Consider the following 21857-nt stretch of genomic DNA (forward strand, 5'->3'; position numbering starts at 1 on the left):
TGTACTTTACACAACAGTGACAGACACAATGTTTGAACACAAGCAGTTTTTTACTGCTTATTTTATGCCACTATCAGATCTCAAGTTATATTCTAGCCTTCAGAATTTTAACGTCGGTGAGGAATTTTCCAGCACTGTTGTAAATAAAAATGTATATAAAAGAACAACCTAATTTGGGGTTGCTTGTGTTATTGTGTTAAAAGATCTGCCAACCAAAAAATATGATGGGAAATGGGCACCCAGCATCTCAACAAAGCAAGACCACCGTAAAACCCTTTCTATGCTAGTGTCATGTTCTTGCTACACAAAACTGACACAGAAAGAGACTGGAGCCATTCTAGAAATCCGACATCTTGTATTTCCTTATTACGGCATCTCTGCAAGCAGTGTAAATGCATTCTCCATCGGAAGCAATGTGGTAGACCGGTTCGCAGTCAGGTCCGGTCAAACAGAACGACTGGGCGCCTTCCAGGGGCTCGAAACTGCATGAACCGTCAGCTGCCAAGGCAGAAAAAGAACACTAATCAGAGAATGCACGGCATCTTCACTGTGTCTCCGCATTTATTCTTGGTAAACTGGGTAATGGTTTTCTTCCCTCAGTACACTTATTTTATCATTTTGCAGCTAAAGTGGCGCCCATCTGGGGGTGTAGGAGAAACAAGTTGAATGGTTGCATTGATTCGTGAGAAACATTTGTCTTTCACTAATAAGATCTGGCATATATGGCGAGAAATTTGAGCCTTAACACTAAGCTTTGTGCGTGGGACACAACTATTCTCATTAGAATGTATAAACAGATGCAAGCAGTTTGTAGAGGTGAGTTATACAGCCAGGGGGACATGGTATAGGGGGCTAATCACCACAATCAGTTGGCAAATTAAGTAAAATTTGTTAATTAACTTTTAATTAGTGGAAATAAACATATGGTTCCATTTAGAAACTTAGTGAGTGTAATCAAAAACCACTAAATAATATTTTCTAGAAATACTTTAAATGCGTGGGAAGCCTAGTAGTGTGCATAAGGTACCACACGTGCAACAGGTACAAGGCTGGGGCTATGATAAGAGACAGAAAAAATGTTCGGGTGCATTACTGCACCGGTAGCCCTGCTCCTGCTGCACGAGCGATAACTTCGGCCCATTACTGCGCTTCTCACACGCTCAGCCTTTATGCAAAATTACTGATTTTCTATGACGCTTAGCGAGTTTCTAATTAAAACCATAAATAAAAACTTTCCAACTTTTTTTTTTAAGAAATCTGTTAAGCTTAAAGAAAAAACACCCTGGATAATTTTGTAGAAACATTTATAAAATAGTGTGCTGATACAAAAGAGATGCCCCCATTTTACCATGAGGAGACCAGTAGAGAATTCTTTAATGGCTGATTGTTTGTACGTGGTGTTCACATTTTTGTGTCTGCAAACATTAGTCTTCTGGATGGTGCTCGTTGCCCCACCATAACCTTTATCAAATTTATATTTCCACTATGCTCAAAATGAATGTTTTGCAAAAGTCCTTAGGAACATATAGTAATCTATATTCAATGCTATAAACAAATAAAATAAGAAAGATATGAAAATATTTTATGGAATTATTGAAAAACACTGCCCTATAACTATAGTGAGAATAGCTGTTATGTACCAAAAGTGTAACAGAAGACAATGGCCTCCGAATAAAAAAACACAGCAACTACCCAGAACACAATTTACGGCTCGATATTCATTTTCTTTCTGCCCGAAAAGAGCCAGTCGAGAATCGGCCGGTTTCAGTCTAGCTCACTCTTGTTTCCATGGTCACATGGTGTTCAAACTATCTGTACCAAATATATTCAAAGTCGTGGGTTATTTAAGATACACATTCAATATTAAAAATAGAAAATAATATAAACTTCATTCTTTGTGGCCTCCAAAAAACTGTGAATACATTAAATGAAGGAAAAAAAAAATGCACAGGTGACAGGGAGTACATGTGCACGTCATTCTCAATATGGCGACGTATCGCGGGGTGGACGACACAATGGCGGCCCACAACGGACCAATGTTGCGACGGATGTGGTGCCACCACTTCTGAACTGTCATTTGTGGTGCCAGCCAACCTATCTTCAAGCGCAGAACATTGAGCAAAAAGGACGTAAGTGCGAAACAATCGCACGACAAACGGTGCACGCAAGTTCGTCGTCGTCTGCTTCAAAAACCAAAAAAGCAGAGGAAAAAAAAAAAGTGGTCGGGTGTAGCTACGTGATTTCCAGCCATGACCTTCCGTGCTCAGGTTTCGGTTTCAAGGAGTTGAGTTTTTTTGGGTTTATTAAAAATATACGTGACTCCAGAGAAAAATATTGATTGGTTCTGACACCATATTAAATTGCAGGGCAAAAAATAAAAATAAATATTTTTTGCGGGGAGTCTGTGCTTTTTAAAGAGCTCCGCGGAAGCTCCTCCGACCTCTTTCCACTTTAGCAAGTGCTGGAGAGGAGGTTGCATAACCTGTCACCGACTACAGAGAGCGCAGTAGATCGTGTGGTTATGTCTCTTTTAGTGTTGCAATCGTGACCTGTGCAGAAGGTTTATAATGACACAGTGCTCAAGGGTTATATCCAATGCTTTTTACCTCTCCCAACCATGAAACCTTGCTTGTGAGTGATCAACGAAAGGGCAGGTGAAGACGAGTTTGCCCAGGTCAGGCTTGGTTCCCTACAAAACAAAGACGCACCGCTGATACGAAGTTCTGAACCTACTACCATGTCTACTGTAGTGTCCTTGTTCAAAGAGCTCACCTGGGCTGCCTCGCATCGAGCATGTAGATGTCCCCGTCTTGTGTTCCGTACAAGAAACGGTTCTGCCCCATGGAACAACAGCAGTTGATGGCAGAAGGAGCTTTCAACTCAAACACCTGAGCCCCGTAAGAAAAACAAGAAAGTTTTAAGAAACAAGCTACCAAAAAGACAAGGAATGTAGAGAAGATTTCAGTAAATGTTATTACGACTAAATGCCTAAAAAGATTGCTAGGGTGCTCCGGTGCGCTGCAGAGCAGCAACCGGGAGGTAGGATGGTAGGATAGAGTATGCAAATGAGCAGTTGGGCTCGTTGCATGTATACCAGGAACATCATTGCTATATTTCACACATTTTTCACTGGTATAATTACATTATAAGGTCGATACAAGCAATTTTCAAACATATTAACCCACTCCTTCGGTATAATGCTTCGAAGGTTGTGGGAACCACGGGGTTCCCTCTATCCCTATCTAGGTCCAGCTTCGAGCAGGGCGTGGGAGTCGTCGTCACCAATGGCGACGGCCACCCAGATACCAGGAACTGAGGCTGTATTCCCCAAAAAGGACGGCTCTCCCTCGCTCACATAGGTGGTGAATGTGCCGCCGGCGTACTCCTGAGAGTGATAATGGACGCGACTTCTACCAACCTCCTCGGGCGCGTCCGTATTTCCGAGGCTACATAAGCTGGCCCCGAAGGAGGGCCAAGGGCTCTCGTCAGCGGAGGCCCTGGCTCTACGGAGCTTGGTTTTTCTTTGTGGGCCTCCGACTTTCCGTGAATCTGTCTAATGCGGCAGCGCGGGAAACCGACCGGGTGATACTGGCAATTGAGCCACCGCCCAGACTTTTCATGTCTAAGAGCGAAGCGTGTTGGCATTTCAGTCAATAAACGCGTCAAAAACGGAATCACTGTGTTGGTGTTGTCTCCCAACCACCGGCGTCCAAAAAGGCAGTCAACGGACGGACCCGGCCGTAGCCGCGCAAAGAGCGGACTACGGAGTGGGTATTCACCTCAATGAGGATCAGGGGTAAAAATAGCAAATCCCACAAGGTACAGGGTTTTTTCTTGTAAATAAATAAATAGAAACGTGCAACTTTCCTCCATGGTTAATGAGGGCATGCATCTACGAGAATCAATAACTGACATTTGTAGGTTATGCCACCACATATAATAACTCCTAAGAGCGAAGTTTTCACCCAAGAGAGCTTTTCAACACATCTACTAATGAAACGGTACAAACGGGCACCCTATTATTGCTTCATATGCAACAGCGATTTGTTTCTTATTTCTAGCATGCCGTTCGAGACAAGCAGTGAGTACCTAAACATACAGCTTGCCGGGACAAAGTAAAGAGCGAGTAGATGAAGGATGGTTACCGTCTGTCTCGAATGCACTCCGACACCCCTAAGGGTTCCTGCTTCAGTCCCGACTACGAGTAGCTTTCCCTCTGTGCCAACTTCCCTGTCGTCTAGGAGAGAAAATGGCCAAATCAGCAATAGGCACTAGCCCTTTTTGAGACTACCGTAGTCGCCGACGGAAAGAGAAAGGCAAGGCGTGTCTTTCTTAATCGCCCTGCCTCCAGCACGCGCTCCATGCCTTCCGCCGTACATACTTTGGTTGTACATGCAGGCTTCAGGTGTGCGAGATGCCGAAGCGTCGTCGAAGGCGGTAAGCTTACGCTGGAGGCAGGACAACTGAAGCCCCTCCCTGCCGTTGTCTCGATTGTCAATGACTATAGCGCCTCCACATACTTGACGGCTCCTCCCTGCAGCCCAAATCAATGGCCGCCGAGCTCCCCAGGGTGCAGCAGTTGATGGCGTCGTGCTCAAATTCCGCCAGCGTGCTGAGGCAGGCAGACTGTCCGCAGTCCCAGAGCCTGGCCGTTCCGTCCTTGCTCGCCGATATGACGTTGCGTCCTTGGTCCACCACGCAGGTGTCGTGGATCGCTTCAGCAAGGGTGGAAGAGCGAGTGAGCGGGGAGTTTGGCACTCGGTTTCTTTAGCAACGACTGCAAATGATGTTTTTCGACGATCCCGGAAACCAAGTGGTTACTAAGAAAAAACATGTTTTAAAAACGATAAATTACTCGGAGGATTGTCAAGCGCGAGGCATGTGCGCGTCGGAACTCTCCCTACCGACGTACAAAAAAATTGGATCGCCACTCCTGCATGCAACCAACTGGCCAGATATTCGCCACACGACGGTCCAACAGCCGCGGACGATGGCAGCACGGATGGCACGAATGTCATGAACAAAAAGTAAGGGCGCAAACGAGCTGGTGTACATTGCACATGGTTGAAAAAACCCCGAGACTGCGGGTAAACGACACAACACTAAAAAGTCTCTATGTCATGTTGACATTGCCTTTTGGAAAAGAAGGCACTGATCCGGGGAAGCGGATATAAGCGGTGCGGCATGCGTGGGCGTGCGAATTTTCATGAAAGCAATGGATGCCACGGAGTTTTCTCGCATAGCACAAAACAAGTGGCTGATTTCACTCGTCCATAGTGAACCAGCTTTTCGCGTCTGATCGAGACCGTCAATGCTCGGCTGTAGTCCATTTTACCTCGTGATGGACAGCAGTGGATGCAACGGGCCATTCCAATGCCGTGCGATTGTCAAGTGAACTTTGGCAGAGACTTGGCAATACGTGGGGTGTGTAGTCACGTGTTATGCAGGTAAGGTTCGACTCGCTGAGATAGCTCGTAAGCTCCGTTGTAGTGTGCGTCGATTACAGTGTGTTTCTGACTTCTCGATCGGGGTCACATAGTTTATGGGCCACATTTCCAATACGAGCTTGGAGGTGGCAAAAGCATTGATGGTCTCCTCGCCATGTGACAACGCAAAGCATGCATACTTGCGGCCAATCGGCGCATGAGGCGTCAGGCATTGGCACATTCTCTTCAGTCTAGATAGTCCGATGCAGTCCGTCGCGAGTAAAATGGGGTCGATTGAATTACACCAGCCACTTTCACTTGGTAATATTGAGCAAAAAAAGTAACGTTATGTAAAATCGTTTAAGACACGCACACTTTAATAAAGTATCATAAAAATGTTTTAGTTTTTTGTTCTTTTTTGAAACTGCAAAGACCTTTGCTTTTAATTTCCACCGTAGGAATGTGTTACCACGATCGAGTGGAGTTAGGCAACATTGAAATGCTGACGCATGGTGGCAAAGCCTCCCTGTAGGAATATCGGAACTGGGCAGAGCTGAACGGAACGACGCGTTGGAAGCTAGGTAGCAAGTGCGCGTCTCGAACTGTCGTGTGCGGCGAGTCGGAACAGACACCTTTCTGACCGTTTGTACGTCGGACTGGACAGTTTCGACGCACATGTGTCTCGCTCGCCCTTTACCCCAAGTTTTATTGCAGACAATATAAGTTAATTTTAGATATTTGGACATCCAGCAACTTTTATTTTTTGCTGCATTTGATTTTTTGGTGGTTCCACCTTACCCACAATGTATTGCAGTGGTTACATGTATCACTCTAAAATAATTACATACGTACTACAAAAAAAAAAAAGGTGAAAAACAAGCATTTTTTTTTAATGTATAAATAAATTTTTTTTACCACTCCGAGATGCTATAGACAAAAAACAATACAATAAGAAATCTAGTAAAAACTGGGAGTATTTGCAATTTCCAGGAAGTGTTTTCGAACCTGCTCACCCGTCTCCACACTCCGACTGGCAGCACTGTGGACACGCGATACGGTCATGCGAAGTGATGAGCGAACTAGACCTGTGCGCCGGTCAGAAATCGCCGGCGGCGGCGCGCCAGTGTTTGTACCTCCGGCGGCGGCGTGTTGACGGCGCGGGGATCAACGGACCGGCGGCGGCGTGGCGCGAAAGAGGGAGGGGAGGAGGGGGGTGTAAATTAGAGAGTGAGGAGGAGAGAGAAAGGAGTCGTTTGAATTTGGAAAACAAGATGTAAATAACCATAAAAAAGAACACGCTTTTTTTTTTTTTTTTTGAAGAGTGCGTCCGTTAGAAGAATCAGGTACTTCGGCGTCTTGTTTATTCTCGTTTGTAAGAGAATATGTCACCGGCTCGCAGCCGCGGCGCAAGATATTCCGCAAGATGAGGACCGACGACAACAGGTATTTTATCACCGCGTTCCACCCCACCACGCGCTTGTCGCACGCCCCGTGCCTAACAAGTCGACCGAGCACGTCCTTCGATTTATAGAACTCGTACTCTCATTTGATACGCCGCAAGCCGTCATCACCGACAACGACAGGGTCCTAACCTCTCGTTCGGCTTCGCGGTACTTCGCCGACAGGCACATTCAGAGCATCCCTAACAGTAGTTTACGTCCCCGAAGCTAACGGCTTTGTCGAGCGCGTCAACGGAAAAATCCTTCCATGTCTGCGCGAAAGAACGTCAACGGCGACATCGACCATTGGAGCGATTATCTCCAGGCAACCAGCTTTCAAGTGAACCAGCAGCCGTACGCCGGACTCCAGACATCACCGTTCGAATTCCTGTTCAACTTTGTCCCACGTCGAGCAATGGAATTTTCCCCGCTTCCCGACGAGGTCGGCGACGTCCCGCGCGAACTGCGACGCTGCAAACGCGAACCTCGCTTACCTTCACAGCATGAAGCGTTCCTACGATGCAAAATATCGACCATGCTCCATACAGGGTCAGGGATAGGGTATGGTACACGAACGGCGTTCCTTCCTCGAAACTTGGCTTACTTTTCCATGGACACTTAATTCATCACCAACGTGAACAATCAAACCTACACCATTTCCGGGTTTACCCCGCGAAGCACACCGGATTGCCGCCAAGCTGCCGCACAATAGCTCTTTTCTTTCTTTCTTTCTTTTTTTTTTTTTTTTTTTTTTTTTTTTTTTTTTTTTTTACGAACAACCAGCAGCGATTGACGTCGATTTCAACCAACTCGCCTTGCTCCGCAGCAGATCTTCCGATTACAAGCGCATCACGCCGACGCTGCCCTCCACGATGGCTAGACGCATAACAGAGGATCATGACAACATCTACAAAATGTGCGAGGGTGCAAGGATTTTGAGCTCGGGAGTGTAAACAAATACTTTGGCGGCAAAGACCGGTAAGGAGAGCCTCCCCGACTCGACCGGATGGGGGCTCGACTTCGACCCCCGATGCTGGATCCCGGCGTGGAAACGAGAAAGAAGGACCCCCAGAAACACGATGTGACAGGAACAAGCCAGGCGTGTGGATCAAAATAAAATACCTTTGAAAGAAGCCTGAAAAACGGACGCGAATATAGCCCTTTTGTATCAAATTATTTCACAAAAATTTCATTTAAATCGTTTTGCGGTCTACAAAACCGTTCATTCCGTTATAACACTTTAAAAACACAGGCGAGCTGGTGAAGAACTTCCATAGTAACGGGAGACACGAAACGATAAAAATAACGCACAAGACAACACGTCTCAAACACAGGTTTTATACCCGTTTTCACATCAAGAACTCTAGTAAAAAGAGTCCGACTCCTTGCAAACCATTACTAATTTCCACCTTTATGTGGAGAATTAAGATATATGTAGCTGGATTTTAGTATATATATGTTATCAAGACGTACACGTTCCAGTGCCAAAATCATCGCTTTTTTCTCCGACAACCAAATCTCGTAAGACTTCGCGTCGCGTATACGAACATCTTTGTTTCATGTATGTGCTCTCCCCCTCTGTAATGCCTTCGGGCCCTGAGGGTACTTTGATAAATAAATAAAAAAAAATAAACAGTTTATTTGAATAAGGAATTAACGCTCTTATATATACGTCAAGGCCCTCACAACCAAAAAAGAACTTTTTAAAAAAAAGGGTATCACCATACACCCTTTTGTCCCATATAACGCACCCCAAAACTTTAGTTTGACGCACAGCGCACAGACGGCGACACGTTTTACAAGGGGCTTGATAACGGAGCGATATAACTGATTAAATAGCTAAAGTACGTATCAAAGACCACAGAAAGAAAACACTGATGTTTCGCAGCCCCGATTATTATAATATTTTTTTTTTTGTAGTCAGTAAAACGTACATTAGCTATTTTAATAAGTTGTACCACACGGCTATCAAGCCTCTCGTGAAAGTTGGTACCGTCAGATCGACGTCTGAAGTTTTGGGGTGTCTTATATGGGACAAAAGGTGTAAGAATACACCCTTTTTTTAGAGTGTAGGTCACTGAAAGCCGGACATTCAGGCAGATCCAAAAGTTTCATGGTCACACTAACCTGCCACCCAGACGACCCCGCTTGATGACTGACCAGCCATATATGCGATAGCAGGCAACTCCATCAGAACCCTTGCTAATATATGATACACGCGTGACGAGATGTCCCTACAGCGTGCAATTCGCCAAAACATGTGTCCGTGAAACGCGTGCCCATGAAATGTTGTCTCCGATAATTAATTCCACGAAACGAGTTTCGACGAAATGAGAGGATCCCTACACCACTCCTGCTTGAAAAGTTACATCTGGGTTCTTATGTTTTTTTCTGGCGCCCCTGAAGACCACCAGAAAGGGGGTTGACCTTTCTAATTTGTGCTGAGCTTTGAAAACTAAATTTACACCGATCGCCACTGATATAAAGTTATGAGAGATTCCATGGTAGTAAGGCACACACACGACATTCTTCACAGCCGGTTTTTCCACGGGAGCCGGATTAAACCTTCAGCACCTTGAGCACAACTCTGACAATTACATCATTGTGATGGCCCGCTTCCAAACGACGCATCTTTTGCAACTCAACTACCTCACCAACCCAAAACATACGGGATTCTTTACAAGCGTTATCCATCGCAGACGCAATTACACTACTCTTAACTATTTTCAAGTGACAACTCTCAGCTGCCAACAGAGGCTTGGCTGATTCCTTGCCGTACATCCAGCACAGGCCCTTTTCCGTGTGCAACAGTAGGTCTATAAGTACTTAATTTAACTGTTGCGATGGCAGGGTTTTGCGGTCCAATCGACAAGGACCGCACAACCGTGTCAACGTGTACATAAGTCTCGTTTTAAAAAAATCTCGGACAACACTGGAGCAATTCACGACCCGATACACACACCCTGTTTTTGAATAAAAAGAGAACCATCAAAGTCTACGGCAGTGGACTCTAAATGAAACTCCAGAATGCTGATAAAACTATCTACATCGATCCCATTGGCAGACTGCAGCTTCACTAGATTATCCTCACACCACCTCCTGACCCTTATTAACAGCTCCGACTTATCCATAGAGTAACGTAAGTCCTTGATGTCTACAGTTGTCACATCGCACCTTCTCCCATGATGCGGATTCAATATTTCAATCAATTGCTCAGAGTTTTTGAGTGACAATGGGCTGTTGCTCCACTCCTGTCAGGCATTTCTAGATAAAAACCGACAACACCTTCTGCCAAACTCAATTTTCGTTCACAACCATTTGAACAATTACACCAGGATGGGATTGTTACAGTTGTGCTCAAGGTGTAAGGAACGTATGTTTAATCCGGCTCTCGTGGAAAAAACCGGTTGTAAGGAATGTTGTGTGTGTGCCTTACTACCTTGGAATCTCTCATAACTTTATATCAATGGCAGAGAGGTTCGGTGTAAATTTAGTTTTTAAAGCTCAGCACAAATTAGAAAGGTTAACCTCCTTTTCGGGGTAGTCCTCAGGGGTGCAGAATAAAACACGTGCACAACACGTGCCGGAACTATTGATGGCGTCCGCCTCAATTATCTCTCTAACAGTCTTATCTGTGTGCCTAGCGAGAACAGTGGAGGAAGCAAATAATGGTTTGCACCTGCAGTCATGCGTGGTTTCAATTGACATTGCAGAAAAAGAGATAGCTTATTTGCAGTCCGCGGCGGGGCCACGGATTGGCTGCGATGTGGTGTGGTGACGCAGTGTGTATCTACGCTGAGGCGCTTGGATTAAATCAGTTGAAAGTAAGCGCTCTGTGGTGTTCTTCCTCTGTCTATGTCTTAAAGCGCAATCATGTTTTCTCACGCACAATACACACTCGCCCAACAATCAGCAATGGTAGGAGAATTCTGAGGGAGACCATGCGTATTTTGACCTCTGGTAATTGAGCAAGCATACCGTCCTTGGCATTGGACAGTGATATGAAGCGTTTTTTTGTGTCTGTTTTCTCAGAATTGTAAGGGCTGTGCTGGAGCTGGAGTTGCCTGTTATCGCATGTGGCTGGTCAGCCCTCAAGCGAGGTCATCAGGGTGGTGTAAATCATTTAGATATGTCTGAATCATGAATCATATGGGTTCTGTCTGAGTGTCCGGCTCTCGGTGACCTAGTGAAGGGGAGGTGTGTCTTTTTTGGTGGTGAGGGTTTTGAGGTATATGTAACAACGTTCGTTGTTCAAATAAAGTACAGACGGTGTTTGAGACTTGTTGTTTTGTCCGTTTTTTTTTTTTTTTTGTTCTGTGTCTTCGTTTTTTATGGAACTTCTACATTTATTGATATATTTACAGGAGTAAAAATTAAAGGCAAAACAATCTATTCATTTTTTATGCATAATATAGTAGGTAAAACTCATATAGAAGCAGCAAAAAAAAAAAAAACACCAATCCCCTTCCCCCCCCTAAAAAAAAAAAAAAAAAGATGGCGGCGCCAGCGGCGCGCCGGATTTATTGTGCGGCGGCGGCGGCGGCGTGCGGGATCTGGGGAACCCGGCGGCGGCGCAGGGCGGCGAGAGCAAAACAGGCGGCGGCGGCGGCGCTGCGGCGCGGCGGCGCACAGGTCTAGAGCGAACCTGCCTCAACAACCCCGTGCACTAGCCACTAGATGCGGTCCATTTTTGCGTAAGTAGCCAATAGCTAGTCTAAAGCAGCCGTACAGCTGGTACATTGTTCCACAAGATGCAATGGCTTCGTAGCAAAACACTTGCACTTCGCAGTAAAGTACCTGTGCTTTGTAACAAAGCACCAGTGCTTTAACTTTGGAGTTCAGCTTACCTGCAGAGTGACCCTTCATTGTGACAGGACACTTCCCTGTCTCGGCAGACCAGATCTTGAGCTGCATGTCCGCTCCGCCGGACAGAACCACAACCCCCGACGGGAAGAAGCGGCAGGTGTAGATGTCCCACACGTGGCCCTCCAACTCCCTCTGCCAAGGCCAAATGAACACACTTAGTTGATGGGGTTTTTACCTGTGCCTTAGCAACTCCAAACGACAAAGATGACAACCAGTGCCCCACTATGGCAAGGCTGCTACCTGTATCTAGCTGATAGTGTTTTGTTTGCATAATCTTTATATTCCTATAGTCTGCCAATGGTACACCCAATATGGTGGTCACTAGCAATGGCATAGTCGGGGAAGGAGAAGTTTTGAGTTGAAGCTGCCCCTCACCCCTTCCTCAAAACAAATTCGACCCCGTTATATAAATGTGCATTACGCCCCTACCCCCCTAGATCCCAGCCATCTCAGCAAATCCCCCCATAGCCAGAAAAATAATTCCTGGCTAGGTCACTGATCAGCAGTGTACACAAAACAAGTTTATGAACTGCAAACACATGGTATACTTCTGATGGCAAGCATCTACCAGAAGATGACCCACATCTCCAGCGTGTGAGCTCCCAGCCATATTTTGAAGTGAAGCGTGAATGGCAAGATCAAAGAAGATACAGTTCCTACTTTTTTTCAATTCAGTCTCCATTTTTTTTTTTAGCTCTTTTAAGTTGTGTCATAACTTGTGGCAGCAACCAAAGCATAGCTCAATATGCAAGTAAAAAATATATGGAAAAAAAAAAAGTGCTAGGTCACAACATGGTTTTAATGTGAAGATACTGAAACTACCCAAAACTCTCCAACTAAAAAGCAGAGCCTCGGGGAAAAAAAAAAAAAAAAACCTTTTTCTCTCTAGGTTTTTGCTTTTCTGTCTTATGCTCACCTTCGTCTATGTTACTGCTAGGATTCCATGTTTTCAGAGTTCATTTCTTGTGAAATTCGGAGGGTGTTTTTCAGAGTTTATTATTCGCTGAAAATTCAGTTTCCACCAGAGTTTATTTTTGTTAGATTCCCAATTCTAGGAAATTCTGAGTTTATTTTACTTTATTCCCAATTTTTAAAACTCCAAAAACAAAATAAGTAAAGCCTGGGTACCAGGACCCATTGTCTGAAGGAACCTTGGCAGGCTAAAAGGAAAACCCCTTTTGTCAGTAGTTCGAGACTTCAAGGGAAACTGAAGTGGAATCTCCCCAAGACCACTGACCCTGTGCTCTTATGATGTTCATTTGTCAAACAGTGTTTCTTGCTTTTTATTTTGTTGTTGTGACCTACAAATACAGTTTTTCAAATAAATTTGAATTGACAGAAAATTTTCTAACAAATGTTCTTCAGATTTTTTTTAATTTCAAAACAGGAAATTTTAGTTATGGCCCCTTCCACTGGCAAATAGCTAGCACTTGGCGCGCACTCGCCAAGTGGATTCCTGTGCCCCTCGCGAGATGCGAGCGATCTCTCCGTGTGCCGCTGGTAGATCTGGAGCCGGTGGAGTGCTTGCCGAGCAGCCCCAACCAATCCGTGGGAAAGTGGCGGAGTGCGGCCAGTGGTTTGGAGAAGTTCTCTGCACTGCCTTTTTCGAAGGACTTTGATCCATAGTCACTCGCAACATTTCAGTTTAAATATTTGCATTAGCGATGTTATGGCAGCCACAAAAGCAATTGCGCTGCACTTGAGGATAGATAGTTATGAGAATACCAGGAGGATGTGGCGGTGTTACAGCTCTCGTTAAGAGTTGTTCGAAGGTTGGCAAAGCAGTACGACGCGGTGACGAGGTGTCGACATTCTTGCCAAACAAACGAAGTTGCGATCAAGACGTATAAAAAGTCACCATTATTTGGTGGAATGCTTATTATTCTGCAGGAAAGGTATGTCGATCAGTTGCCTTACAAGCCGCGCTCGTCGAGCATGACTGCCTTCGTGCTGTACGCAGGGCTGGCGAGGCATTGGAGGGCGGAGGTGGTGGAGAAAACGGCCAGAACAGCACCACAGCAGCGGCGGCTGTACAGCAGAAGCACCAGCGAGCAGGGCAGCTCTGTCTGCGCATTGTGTGCCCCTAAAACCTGCCACTCGGCCACCCCACCACCGAGACCGGAAACTCAGAGTCCCAAATCTGCGAGCGATCGATATTTGCCAGGGGAACAGGCTACTTGGTACCAGTAAAGTCAATTGCTGGGCTATGTTGGTTAAACATGATATATACAATAGCGGAAGAGGACAGGAAGATCAAAGGGACAAGTGCTACTCACAACTGGTACTTCATAAAAAAAAAATACAAGAAGGAAGCATGGAATATGATGATTGGAAATTACAAAAAAAAAAAAGAAAATGTGTAATGAGAAAAATTTCACTCATTTAATGTAAAGATTTATTTAAAAATTTTAAAAATTAAAAACAAAAAGACTGGAAAAGTAAGGAAAAGGACAAAAAAAATTAATATAAATGAAAAAAAAAACCTAAAAGAGGACAGAAAGAGTTAAAGGGGCCCTGCAATCATATTTAAGCGTCTACCTTTTTTGCGGTTTCCACGTCTCTTGGGGTCCGGGCAAGCCAGCGGGCACGGAGAGAGTAACTAAATATCAGTGCGTTATATTTTAACCGGACGACGCGGAAACCACCTCCACCGACGAAGGCGACCCGCGGTACCGAAAGCGCGCAAAATGTGACGTCTTTGGTCCTAGGCTTACTACTGGTCAAAGCCGCTAAAAGCTTTTTCGTAGTCGAAATACAAAATATAACTGGCGCGACCCGTTTCAATTATTTATAAAAGAAGTTTTTGTTCAGTATTTTAGATCAGAAAAGAAACAAATGCAGTTTATAAAGTACGGAAACAAGAAAAGACCCGTCGACATACCCGCCACCAAGCGGCGGAAAAAACGGCGCATACTAGAAATAACTAGTGGGATGAGGCTACGACGAACGGCCAGCGTAGAAAAGCCCCGGATGTACGCGGCGGCGCTGCGGTCGTATACCGGCTCAACGATCCGACCGGTTCCGAGCGTTCCGAAGGCCTTCGGCGCGGGCCCTGCTGGCGATTTGGCCATTTGGCGGCATAGCAGCGCGAAGTGGCTCCCGTTCTGAACTGATCTTTACCCCGTGTTTGCTGTCGTTTGTGGCCAATGAAGTGTTATGCCGAAATAGTCTTTAATCGCGCAGCAAATGCAATGCCGAGCCGCCCCGGCCGCCCGCTTCATAGAGCCTATCCAACATATGCTTTAGTGGCGCCCTCTCGAGCCGTTGACCCGGAGTGCGGCAACCGTGAACGCACGATGAGCTCACTACCCCTCCTCTAGTTCATGGCCACTCAAGCCAGGACCTACTACGTCATGAAGGAGGTTATTTTTTGCTTGTTTTTGTAATTCTAATTGGCCTATAACTTTTAAAATAATGCGAAATTTGTGAAAAGAAAAGTTTTATTAAGTTTCTACGTTCAGTGCGCTCAGGTTCGGTGCAAAATAAAACCAGTCAAAAAGTCATTGCAGGGCCCCTTTAAGAAAAGAGGTTGAGGTATATCAGTTCTTTCTTAGTCAGTGCGACTGACGGCACACTGATGCACTTGTCACCTTGAGCACCGACAGTTTTTGCCTCGTAAAGCTCTCTGGTCATCCGGCTGTGGAAACGCTTTAGACCCTTGCTTCTCAAGAACAAAGGTACGCATTTCTAGTCTCTGACATGTAAAGCCAAGTGTCCTGATGAAGATGACCCGAGTGAAAGTTCACGCTCTCGTAATTCGACGTTTATGCAGTGGCCAGATTGCCCTTCGTGCAGGAAAACTGGATCTTATATACGACCCCTACGCAGGAGTTTACATAATTCTTTTTTTTTTTTTTATTAAATAAAAAATAAAACTTTTAGAGCACAGCTTTTAGGCGTTTGTTTCCAGGTTTCGCGGCGTCGGCGTAACCGCGCTAAATTTAGGGGAAAAATTGACGTCATGCGACCAACACCAAATGAATCCCCCGCTAAATTTAGCGGGGAATTGAATCGATGTGGAGGTCACGTGACATCGATTTTTCCGCTATATTTAGCGGGGAAGCTGCGGGAGGAGAGGATGGTGGAGGAGCAGGAGGGGAGGGTAAGGAAGAGGATGAAAGTGTGTGCACGAGGAGGAGATGGGGGGGCATACTCTCCCCTCCATACCCTGCCCTCCCTCCTCCTCAAGAGATGCACTCTAATTTTGCATTACAAAGATTTGTAAATGTCTAATTTTTTATAATTTCTTATTTTATTTAATATACTGTAAACAACAAAATTTTCGTGGGGACCTAATTTTTTGTGAATTTTGCGAATTACCTACAATTCGCGAAAAATATGTCCCGCGAACAATTCAGGCAATATGTGAACGCTACGGAAGCTACACTCGATTCGCAAAAATTGGAACCCGAAAATAATTTCAAATTTCACCTTTGGCCCTATTCGCGAAAATTTGAGCCCGCGAAAATTAGAACACGCGAATAATTTCAAGTTTTCAGCTGTAACCTGATTCGCGAAAATTTGTGCGCGCAAAAATTAAACCCGTGAATAATTTAAAGTTTTCAGCTTTGGCCCGATTCAGGAAAATTTGAGCCTGCGAAAGTTAGAGCCTGTGAATAATTTCAAAATTTCAGCTTTGCCCCGATTCGCGAAAATTTGAGCTCACGAAAATTAGAACCCGCGAATAATTTCAAATTTTCAGCTTTGGCCCGATTTGCGAAAATTTGAGCCCCCGAAAATTAGAACCCGTGAATAAATATAAATTTCCAGCTTTGGCCCAATCGCGAAAATTAGAACCAGCGAATAATTTCAAATTTTCCGCTTTGGCCCGATTCGCTAAATTAGAGCCCACGAAAATTAGAGCCCGCGAATAATTTCAAATTTTCAGCTTTGGCCCGATTTGCGAAAATTTGAGCCCGCGAAAATTAGAACCTGCGAATAATTGCAAATTTTCACCTTTGGCCCGATTCGCGAATATTAGAGCCCGCGAATAATTTCAAATTTTCAGCTTTGGCCCGATTCACGAAAATTAGAGCCCGCGAATAATTTCAAATTTTCAGCTTTGGCCCGATTCTCGAAAATTCAATCCCACAATTAAACCCGTGAATAATTTAAAGTTTTCAGCTTTGGCCCGATTCGCGAAAATTTGAGCCCGCAAAAGTTAGAGCCCGCGAATAATTGCAAATTTTCAGCTTTGGCCCGATTCACGAAAATTAGAACCCACAAATAATTTCAAATTTTCAGCGTTGGCCCGATTCGCGAAAATTTGAGCCCCCGAAAATTAGAACCCGCAAATAAATTTAAATTTTCAGCTTTGGCCCAATTCGCGAAAATTAGAACCCGCGAATAATTTCAAATTTTCAGCTTTGGCCCGATTTGCTAAATTAGAGCCCACGAAAATTAGAGCCCGCAAATAATTTCAAATTTTCAGCTTTGGCCCAATTCGCAAAAATTTGAGCCCGCGAAAATTAGAACCCGTGAATAATTTCAAATTTTTACCTTTGGCCCGATTCGAGAAAATTAGAGCCCGCGAATAATTTCAAATTTTGAGCGTTGGCCCGATTTGCGAAAATGAGAACCTGCAAATAATTTCAAATTTTCAGCTTTGGCCCGATTCGCAAAAATTAGAGCCCGCGAATAATTTCAAATTTTCAGCTTTGGCCCGATTCGCGAAAATTTGAGCCCACGAAAATTAGAACCTGCGAATAATTGCAAATTTTCACCTTTGGCCCGATTCGCGAATATTAGAGCCCGCGAATAATTTCAAATTTTCAGCTTTGGCCCGATGCACAAAAATTAGAGCCCGCGAATAATTTCAAATTTTCAGCTTTGGCCCGATTCTCGAAAATTCGATTCCACAATTAAACCCGTGAATAATTTAAAGTTTTCAGCTTTGGCCCGATTCGCGAAAATTTGAGCCTGCGAAAGTTAGAGCCCGCGAATAATTTCAAATTTTCAACTTTGGCCCGATTCACGAAAATTAGAACCCACAAATAATTTCAAACTTTCAGCTTTGGCCCGATTCGCGAAAATTTGAGCCCCCGAAAATTAGAACCCGCGAATAAATTCAAATTTTCAGCTTTGGCCCAATTCGCAAAAATTTGAGCCCGCGAAAATTAGAACCCGTGAATAATTTCAAATTTTTACCTTTGGCCCGATTCGAGAAAATTAGAGCCCGCGAATAATTTCAAATTTTTTGAGCATTGGCCCGATTTGCGAAAATGAGAACCTGCAAATAATTTCAAATTTTCAGCTTTGGCCCGATTCGCGAAAATTAGAGCCCGCGAATAATTTAAAATTTTCAGCTTTGGCCCGATTCGCGAAAATTTGATCCCGCAAAAATTAGAACCCGCGAATAATTTCAAATTTTCAGCTTTGGCCCGATTCGCGAAAATTTGAGCCCGCGATTAATTTCAAATTTTCAGCTTTGGCCCGATTCACGAAAATTAGAGCCTGTGAATAATTTCAAATTTTCAGCTTTCCAATTCGCGAAAATTAGAACCTGCGAAAAATTTCAAATTTTCAGCTTTGGCCCGATTCGCGGAAACTTGAGCCCGCGAAGATTAGAGCCCGCAAAGAATTTCAAATTTTCTGTTTTGGCCCGATTCGCGAAAATTTGAGCCCGCGAATAAATTCAAATTTTCAGCTTTGGCCCGATTCTCGAAAATTGGAGCCCGCGAAAATTAGAACCCGCGAATAATTTCAAATTTTCAGCTTTGGCCCAATTCGCAAAAATTTGAGTCTGCGAAAATTAGAACCCGCAAATAATTTCAAATTTTCACTTTTGGCCCGATTCGCAAAAATTTGAGCCCGCGAAAATTAGAACCCGCAAATAATTTCAAATTTTCAGCTTTGGCCCAATTCTCGAAAATTTGAGCCCGCGAAAATTAAGTCGTTTACAGTAGTTCATATTTTTTTTATCACACTTCTTTTTTTTCTTTATAATTTCCAATTACCAGATTCGACACTTCCGTCTCATTTTTTTTCTATAAAGTACCAGTTGCGGTTAGTGCTTGTCCTGTCCCTTTCATGTTCCTGCCCTCTTGCGCTATTGTATATATGATAACCATCTCTGAGCACCAGTGTCAATTATTTGCAACTCTGTAGTAGATACCAGGGTTGTAAAGTACTCAGGTACAAGTAACTATAGTTGGTGACAGGTCAAGAACGAAGTGGAAGCTCCTCCCACCTCTTTCCACTTTAGAAGAGCGAACACTGGAGAGGAGGCGACCTCCTCTTTACCGTTCGCTCCGCTGAAGCGGAAAGGGGTGGGAAGAGCTTCCACTTCGTTCTTGACCTGCCACCGGCTGAAGAAATCGGTATCTAGGTACTTTTGTTGTACCTGAGGTTCAAACCTAGGTACTTTAATTTTTCGGTATCTGTATCTTAGGTATATTTTCCAGTAACTTGTAACTAAGTAAAGTTACTTTTTACAGGTACTTTTCTATTCTCTTCGTCAAGATGGTAGAAACTATAAATCTTGAAGTATTAGCACACTACCAGGTGCCGTGACGTTGAGCTGGGTACCCAGCCTGGGAGGCACTGACTTGATCGAACGTTTTAGCAATCGAAGCCCCGCCCATGATGTTTCATCAATTGACACTTTAGGCAATGGCGGTGTTCATCTGAGCGAACGGTGGATTAGTGATGTTCTAGCGACACCAATTTATAGAATCGCTTCGGAACTCCGTTTAGTAAAAATAGTGACCTGCTTCCTTCATCTCAAACCAAAATCAACTTCATTGCGTGTTTGAAGCTCCTCTGACAGCTATACAAGGAAGGAGATAACTTGAAAGATGTGTGCATTTTCTGTCGCCTGTATCTTGTCCTGGCGGTGGCTCTTTTTTGCCATAAATACAATATAAAATATAATTGAAAATAAATTATAATTCCAATTGTAAAGCAACGTAACATCGCATATATAATAGTTTCCACTCAATAAATCAGACTCAAATTTTGCAGTTATCAAAACTGAATGAAAAAGTACTAAAAGAAACAAAAAAGCTAATTTTTCTTCTGACTAAAGGAAGAAAAGAACAAACAAGAAAGCTTGAAGCCTTTCGCTTGTCGTCGCAAAGGTTAGGTGCATATGCACCCGACTCATGCGTTTCTTCATGCAGCCGACTTTTTCAGGGCCAGTCGACGTCAGCGCCGGCTCTGAAAGCAAGAACGTCAACAAGCGAGTTTCGGCGGTTTCGGCGTGATATGGTCAACAGTGGAAGCTCTGGCCTCGGTGAACCAACTGGAGCGTGGGGATAAGGCACGTGAGGACTCAACTCTAATGTGGATGCTGCACTGACACCAATAAAGCACATTTATCGAATTCATATTTGTGTATCCTTAGTATAAAAAGGTATACTTCCAATTTATTCTGAAAAATTTGGAGAAAATAAATAAAGTATCTTTGAAGTAACTGTACCTGTGCTTAGGCACAATTTTAAGTGAGTACCTAGATACGTACCTAGGTACCTTTTCGCATGAGTAACTGTATCTTGGGTACATTTTTCTGAAGTAACTTTTACAACCCTGGTAGATACCTTCTGTTTCCTGAGCAAGTATAGATTTTATTTTCTCCTATTTTAGATGCTGTAAAATTGACACCAATAAAATGTAAGTTTTTGTAAAATTATGCTTGCTCTATTATGCACACAGCATTTGGGGCTTACCAAAATTCTACACATTACAAGGACGGGGCAGTTTTAGTCGGAGTCACCTACCCTTACTTCCCCGGTGCGTGTGTCCCAGATTCGCATCTCGTTACACCCACTGACGGACACGCCAAGAAATCCACTGGTGACATCGAGACAAGGCACCTGAAGAGGAAATTAAAAAGAAAAAGGGAAGTGCAATGACCTTTGATAGTTACAGTCACATCACAATGCGGTCCCAAGAGAAAATGAATCTCATACTTTCTACGAAACTTCTTCAATTGTTCTAGGCGATGAGTAATAACGGCAAAACATACTCACACTTTTTTGGTGGATGTTAGAAAATGCTGTGGTGGGTTTCAGAAAGCAGGTCTCGCAATTCGGATCCGTGTGTGAAACACGAATCGAGTTCTGCAAGATAAAAAGCCCCATTTAATAAGTCGACATTAAATGAGCAAAACGAAGGAAGCATATTAATGCTTTACCAAGAAAAAATAAATAAATATTGACGATTTGTTTGCTTCAAGAAATATTGTCTACACGCCATATGCGTGCGTTGGTGTACAGACTAACCGAATCCTCGTGTAGATACAGTACCTATACATGAACATCGAAATTATAGAACAGAAAGAAATCCTTATATTGTGCACAGCGGACCTTTGTGACGCCAAGCACTTGGAACCGATCAGACGCCGAAACCACCGGAGTTCCATCTGGATTTAGACCGGTTCTTTTGAGTTTGCCATGAATACCTGGTTGACCTGGAAAGGTAACAACCTGTCTTGTTAATCCTGGGCGGCTATGTTCGACAAATGTTTCGTTTCTCCTAAAAAGAAACGGAAGTGACGGAAGTGACGATATCGCGTCTGATTGGTTAGAGGCTCAAATGACGAAAGAGGGAACTTTCGTCATTTGAGCCTCTAACCTATCAGACGCGATATCGCCACTTTCGCCACTTCCGTTTCTGTTTAGAAGAAATGAAACATTTGTCGAACATAGCCCCCCTGCTCGATCGCAGCTGAAGGACTCAAGCTCACCTCGACATTTGCAAGTCACCCAAGCATCTCCGTTTCTTTCTCTGTTGAATAAAAAAAACAGTCAAAGTTTTGCGCCAAAGCTTCGCAGCCACAGGACGTTCACTTCCTTATTCGTGAGATCTACCAGAAAAATTAAGTCAGTATTTCTAAAACATAATGTGCAGTCAAGAAACGTCCAGGGTAAAATGTGCAACCGAAACAAGCTTCTCAAAGGACCTCATTCGCGTGTTCTCAAAAGCTACTCACCTCAATACATCGCTCCAATTGCACTGTATGCTTAGAACTGGCGTCTCAACTACTGTTACTTGCATATTTACTACAAAAATGCGTAAACTGAATGTCAGCTACTGCTAGTAAAAGTGGTAAAAGTTCTACAACGAACATCCGCCGCGCTCTCCAAGTTCCAAACCCTTCACTGGCCAACCTGAACAAATTGGCACT

General features: G+C 44.1%; 1 protein-coding gene across 1 annotated transcript; it reads right to left on the bottom strand.

Moving 5' to 3' along the window:
• Positions 1-21848, bottom strand: LOC8053548 (proteasomal ATPase-associated factor 1). Its single transcript, XM_002433369.5, has 11 exons — positions 21663-21848; positions 21417-21457; positions 21037-21140; positions 20701-20790; positions 20449-20544; positions 11713-11863; positions 4521-4715; positions 4146-4237; positions 2773-2888; positions 2607-2689; positions 1-498 (listed from the first exon to the last, which is right to left on the bottom strand). The coding sequence occupies exons 1-11, from the start codon at positions 21725-21727 to the stop codon at positions 338-340; spliced, it is 1194 nt and encodes a 397-aa protein (XP_002433414.3). The 5' UTR covers positions 21728-21848; the 3' UTR covers positions 1-337.
• Positions 21849-21857: the final 9 nt, after the last annotated feature.

Source organism: Ixodes scapularis, unplaced genomic scaffold (genome assembly GCF_016920785.2).
Source record: "Ixodes scapularis isolate PalLabHiFi unplaced genomic scaffold, ASM1692078v2 PGA_scaffold2__306_contigs__length_199485367, whole genome shotgun sequence".
Lineage (NCBI taxonomy): Eukaryota > Metazoa > Arthropoda > Arachnida > Ixodida > Ixodidae > Ixodes > Ixodes scapularis.

Excerpts from the sequence above, each read along its gene's own strand:
- LOC8053548 (XM_002433369.5), bottom strand. The coding sequence starts at position 21,727 with ATGCAAGTAACAGTAGTTGAGACGCCAGTTCTAAGCATACAGTGCAAT. Across the intron at positions 4,716-11,712 it reads AATGAAGGGTCACTCTGCAG|CGATCCACGACACCTGCGTG; the intron begins GTAAGCTGAACT and ends CCCTTGCTGAAG. Across the intron at positions 499-2,606 it reads AGGTTTCATGGTTGGGAGAG|CTGACGGTTCATGCAGTTTC; the intron begins GTAAAAAGCATT and ends CTGCCTTGGCAG.